The sequence below is a fragment of the Abramis brama genome (assembly GCF_963993115.1).
Source record: "Abramis brama genome assembly, chromosome: 20".
Lineage (NCBI taxonomy): Eukaryota > Metazoa > Chordata > Actinopteri > Cypriniformes > Leuciscidae > Abramis > Abramis brama.
The window spans coordinates 31,270,343-31,276,342 of record NC_139982.1 but is presented as its reverse complement, the minus strand read 5'-3'; the positions used below and the strand labels follow the sequence as shown (position 1 = coordinate 31,276,342).

The following is a 6,000-nucleotide window of genomic DNA, read 5'->3' as shown; positions in this document are numbered from 1 at the left end:
TTTGATGTTCATAGAACTGTACCATTTATTATTGTACACACACCGGGTTCAACCCTTCTCAATGCGGCTAAAGATGACGTGGAATGTTACAGTAACATCTTGCATAAAATTCATTGCTGTTGAGAAAATTTCACAAAAAAAAAAAAAAAAGACCATCCTTCATGTATTTATTACGATGTTTCCGTTCTCTCTTTTTAAATGATTTTTTTGGATTTGATTTTTTTTAATCCAAATACGTTATTCTTAATTACATCTTTAACACTATCACCAAACACTGTACATTAAGGGGGAAAAAAAAAACAGAAAACCCATAAAAACAACAAACACTGCAAATTTACCGTAGCAGTTAATACATCGTTAAAGTCGGCCAATCAGAGTCTACCGTCAGCTCGAATTAGAAGAAGCTTAGAATGATGGGATTTGGAGCTGTCAATCAACAGTTTGCCATGACGATGGAGTCCTCGCGCGTGGTGTATGAAACAGTCACATTCATGTTCGCGGTGGAATAAAAACGTTCAGTCACGATTCGCCGTTCTGCACTTTGGAGACGGGCGGCTGCATGAAGTCTTTGAAGGGCCCGAGGGCGTCTCTGAGGGCGGAGCTCACTTCAGGAGACGAGCATGTGATGCACTCCACCAGCGTCGGGTACAGCGCGATCACCTGAGCCCACACGTTCCCATCCACTGGCGCCCGGACAGAGAAGAGGAAGAGGAAGAGGAAGAGGAAGAGGAAGAGGAAGAGGAAGAGGAAGATGAGAGATGAGCACAAACAAGGATGCAAAACTTGACATTAACACTCGCCAAATGTGTGTATGTTTAACGGTCGCTCCTACTAGCCACTTTTAAGGTTGAGTTTTATATATAATACATAAATTGGTAACACTTCAACTAATTTTAACTAATGAACCTTATTGTAATGTATTAACTAACATTAACAAAGATCCTGTAACATGTATTGCTCATTATTAAAAATACAGATGTTCATGTTAGTTCACAGTGCATTAACTAATGTTAACCAATACAACCTTTGATTTTGATAATGTATTAGTAAATGAATATTAACTAGGATTAATTAATGCTGTAGAAGTATTGTTTATTCTTAGTTCATGTTAACTAATGAACCTTATTGGAAAGTGTTACCAATACATTTTTAAATTTTAGTCTTTTAATAAGGTATCTGAAATAAACGAAGTGCAATATGTTGTCAAAAATATCGATGTTTCGCTGCTTATTGCGCTTAAACAGTCAAACACACACAAAATAATGTCAATTTGCCCGAGTTTTCACGTAAACACAGTCAGTGATGTTTTAAGTGTAAACCGTTGAGAAAGAAAACGCATGTGTAATGATCCGTGCGTCAGGTCTTAAAGTGACAGCAGCCTAATAAACCTGCTGCCAAATTATGAGATTATATTAAAAATATCTATATGGCGGTTTCTCCCCATGGTATTGATGTCAGAATTGTGACCAGAGAAAATGGCAAGTAACTTTGGAAAGCCACTAGCCACAGTGTGAAAGGTTAAAGCCCTGGCTATGATGCCTCAAAATGCTGTCTAGGTAGGCGACTCGCTAGGTTTTGAGACGGAATAAAATCTTTTGTTTCACGTTTGTGTTTCATGTAAATGCAGAAGTTCGTCATGGTTGTGTTCAAACCCGCCTCACCGTTCTCTGGCTGAGTCTTTTTCAAGGAATCCATGAGTGTGCTGATGGCTTTTAACACAAAGATGATCTCAGTCACTTGTTGCCTAGAGGATTTAAAAAAAGAAATAGTGAAGAACTATTCATAGGAATCAAGTCCTGTGCAATTTAGTTTGTGAAAACATGGTGAAAGCAAATGTTGTGAGTATGTCCAGCGCACATTTCTATGAAAGCTTGCTTCTGCCACAGAATAAAAGATAAAAAGGCTTTTTTTCAAGCTTCCATATACATTTCATCCCAAAAGCCAAAGAAAATAATCATCTTGCATTAAGAATGTAAACCTAATTTTAGATTTTTATTTTTTGTTGCATTATGATATTATTTTCATGACAATAAAGCACATTTATTCATTAAATTAATGCCAAAAATATAATTCTCATATAATGCAAAACAAATAAAAATGATTTTGATATATTATTTTAATTAGTATTTAAACAATTTTTTTTTTCTCTCCAGATTTTACTATAATAATAATAATGATTTTTTTATCACAGAAATTTGAAAAGTAAAATTTGCCTGCATTCCAAAACAATTAAACTAGCTAAAAATTAAACATCGACCGATAATCGGTTTTACCGATATTTTGCATCGGTTTTGCAATATCGGATTCACCGATAAATGTAGAATCCTAAAAAATATGCTTTTCTTCATTCAATTCACTATTATTTGTATAGTGCTCTTCACAGAGATAGTTTCAAAGCAGCATTACAGAAAATGCACGTTCCATTGATGCAATGTATTTTAAGCAATAAACCTAGCCTTAAATACTTTATGCTAACCGATAATTCTTTATATTTGAACGCCGATTACCGATATATTGGCCGATAAATCTAAATCCAAATTTTTATATAATTTTTGAGAGCCTGATTACAAAAACATCAAGTCTCATCATGTCCTAAACACACAATTATAATGTTAAGTAGCCGATATGACAGACTTGCGCTGCACATGTTGCACTGAACCATATTTTCCTTTTTAAAGTGATTCCAATAATTTTTCAAGCAATTCAAAACCATCATGTTGATCAGTGCGCATCTGAAGTGTCTCAGCTGAAGGAAATAATCCATTATTAATCAGCTTTAATATATCGGCCAAATATTCTTATCAGATAACGATAACATTAAAAACGAACATATATCGGCCGATACCGATATATCGTGCATCCCTAATTTTTTTCTTTATGCAAAATGTTTATTGGGGGGGATGGGCAGGAAAAGAGTCCTATACTGAAAGGCTCAGTGTGTGTGTGTTCCCGTGAGCTGACCTGGGCAGCGGGCAGCGGCCACTGAGTCTCTCGTCCTCCACGAAGCGTCGGAGCACGTCTTGCGCCCGTTGCAGAAGCACTGACAGAGCCATACGGGAGATGTAGCCCTCCTGCGGCGTCGACACCTTATTACTGAAGGAGAACTGCAGCAGCGTCTCGAAACACACTTTAGAGAACTCCTCTCGCATACGGATGTCCATTTCAGCCTCTGACCGGGACGAGAGAGACCGTTAGTGCATTCATACTCCAGTCCCTGCTTCATACCAGCTATCGAACGACTTTAAAGGGGTCATGAATTAGGAAATCGAATTTTCCTTGATCTTTTGATCCTTTTTGACATATAAGAGCTCATTGTGCTAGAAAAATATCCTGTAAGTTTCAAAACTCAAAACTTCCTCATTAGTCCAAAAACAGCTTTTATTGAAAGCAAGCCCAGAAATGACTCGTTTCAGATTTTGTCACATTATGAGATCGACGCCTACTTCTACATCATCGCCTCTTTAGCCCCGCCCACTGATTCGCACATGTCACGTAGTAATAAATACGGGACAGATGCAAACACAGCAACAAAACCACAAAGACGCATCTGAGGATTACAAGACGTTTTGAAGTGCAAAGTTGTGGAAAAACACAGTCTTTGCATTTCCAACCTTGTGATCGTGACATTAAGAAAGCATGGATGAACTTTTTTTAATAGTTGTGATTTGCTGTTCTTTCATTTGCTTCGGCATTCATGGGGTTAATGTGTTGGATTATCAGATACATATAATCAAAGACGCGAACAAATGAGATGTTTAGTGAAGTTTAAGATGTTAAATAATGTGAGTTTAGAGTTAAGTGTATTTGTTTTTGTGTAGACGTGTTAATTTGTCATGTTTTTGTATCCAGCAATGTACTGTATAGTTGTGTATGTGTATCTTATGGTCATGCATGTGTATGTATTTCCATATATATATTGTTTAACTAGTCCTGGTCAAAAATAATTATATTGTTTGTATTTCGTGTATTGTACCCTCAAGAATGAAAACAAAGGATTATCGAATACGGAAGTAAGCACGATCATTACGCTGCTTTTGCTATTGTTTTGAACGAAGCCATTCGCTGTAATCCTGAATAAAAGCTTCTGTTTTGTCATCAGTAACGTTTCATTTTTTTTAAAACACGACACTGCAAATTTCAATGTATACGTCTTTCACTTTCACTACGTCTTTAACTATAAATAGCCTATAAGGACGACAGTGTGACAAACTATGGTACATTCATTCATAATTCACACGCAAGTCATCCTTTGTCAAATATAACTGTGGTAACTCCAAGTACTTACTTATTTTAATATGTAAAACTGTAACCCAATCATAGCAGTGGGCGTTTACTTCCAAGTCTTGAATGCGACACGCCCATCAAAACGTGTGTGCGAAAGAGAGGGTCAAAAACAGGACAGAAAATACCTTATTATTTCTAAATTAGGAGGTTTCTTGATGTAAAACCCTTGATAACATTATACAATTTTAGAAAATGCAGCTCATGACCCCTGTAAAGTCATTCGGTTCCTCACACAAGGCTATCATATGAAGTCTTGGATCATAGTGAGTCTTATGGACTACTTGATGCTTTTATGATCTTGACAATCTTCTTGGCATGCATGCAACAACAAAAACAGCAGCATGAACATTCTTCCTAACATCATCTTTTGAGTGAGTAAATGACAGGATCTTTGAATATTTGAGTTAACAGATTGTGAATCGGACAGTTGATTCATCATCCTCTGTACCTGTGAACGATGAAGACTGGGAGTGAATCGATCCTCTGTTGAGCATGCTCATGATACGACCTACGAACTCTTTGGGTATGAAATTGGCAAATGGTAAAATCTCTGTGCTGATCAACTGCACCACCTAGAGGACAGAAAAACAATTGAAAAAAATAGATTTAAATGTAATATTTATTTTGTACACAGTAGTGGCCAAAAGTGATGTTGGATATTTGTGTTTAATGACCCTTACAAGTTTGATTAAACCATCCATATATGAGGAAAATATTTCGTATTTCTCTTTAAATATGAGGGAAGAACAAACATGAACTTGGTTAAGGTATTTATCTGACAAAATTATTCGGCAACTACAGCTACATGTTTTATTTTACTATAAATAAATAAAAAATGCATAGAAAAAGCAAATATACAATATTTCATATGTTCTCTTTTGTTTTTGCATGTGTTCATAATTTCTTTGTATGACAGCCTGGTAAAAAAATTCAGTCATGTTTCATAGCGTTTTTTCACAAATAAAACAACAGACTCCAAGCACAACTACACAATATGCTTATAACATTTTTAACACATTATTAATAATAATATTTGAATAAAAAGGGTTAAGATGTCAATTTTCCGATTCTGGACATCACATTTGGCCACTAATATGTACACAAAAGTGCTGCATTTAACTGTATTTTAGACAATATATGCTTAATACTTAAATATAATTAATTTTATCATATACCAGCCAGTTATATCAGCCTATCATGAATCAATCTTTTTTTTTTAAATGCCATTTATTAGCAATAATTCTAGAATCCACTTCTGTGTTTTTCTGTTTGTTTCATAACAGTCGGATGAAATCACCTCCACATCTACAGCTTCGTTCCTCTGGAACTCCTGTATGGACAGATTATCTGGAGGTGTGCTGTGGGATACGAGAGGAAAGGAATTAAGCTCTGTGTTTGCGTTTAATATACCATGATATCATGATCCTGTTCAAAAGAAATTGAACACCTTTTGGTAAACAGGAAGTCCTCAAACGCGTTCGCCAGCTCCGGCCACATCGTGTCGAATTTGCCTGAGGATGCTTGTTGCCGGGCAACAGGGAGTCCAATGGAGAGCACTTTGAGCAGAGAGGAGACGGCCAGTTTCCAGGTGCTCTCAGCGGGACAGGCGTACTTCAGTCCCAGAGGGATCCTCACAGTCTAAACACAGAGAAGCTTCAGCTTTACACGTGCACAGATACGCCTGTTGCTTTGACTGAGAACAGGTTGCCTTCAGTG

At 36.5% G+C, this 6,000-nt stretch overlaps 1 protein-coding gene across 2 annotated transcripts in view; it reads right to left on the bottom strand.

Moving 5' to 3' along the window:
• mon2 (MON2 homolog, regulator of endosome-to-Golgi trafficking) overlaps positions 1–6,000 on the bottom strand; it is a 54,844-nt gene continuing 48,844 nt past the window's right edge. For both annotated transcript variants that reach the window (XM_084095933.1, XM_084095934.1), the window contains 6 exons: positions 5,732–5,922; positions 5,582–5,642; positions 4,733–4,856; positions 2,962–3,169; positions 1,662–1,744; positions 1–683 (listed from right to left, as the gene is read on the bottom strand). In XM_084095933.1, coding sequence (XP_083952059.1) covers positions 520–683; positions 1,662–1,744; positions 2,962–3,169; positions 4,733–4,856; positions 5,582–5,642; positions 5,732–5,922 — 831 coding nt within the window. In that variant the 3' untranslated portion in view covers positions 1–519. The remainder of the gene's footprint in view (positions 684–1,661; positions 1,745–2,961; positions 3,170–4,732; positions 4,857–5,581; positions 5,643–5,731; positions 5,923–6,000) is intronic.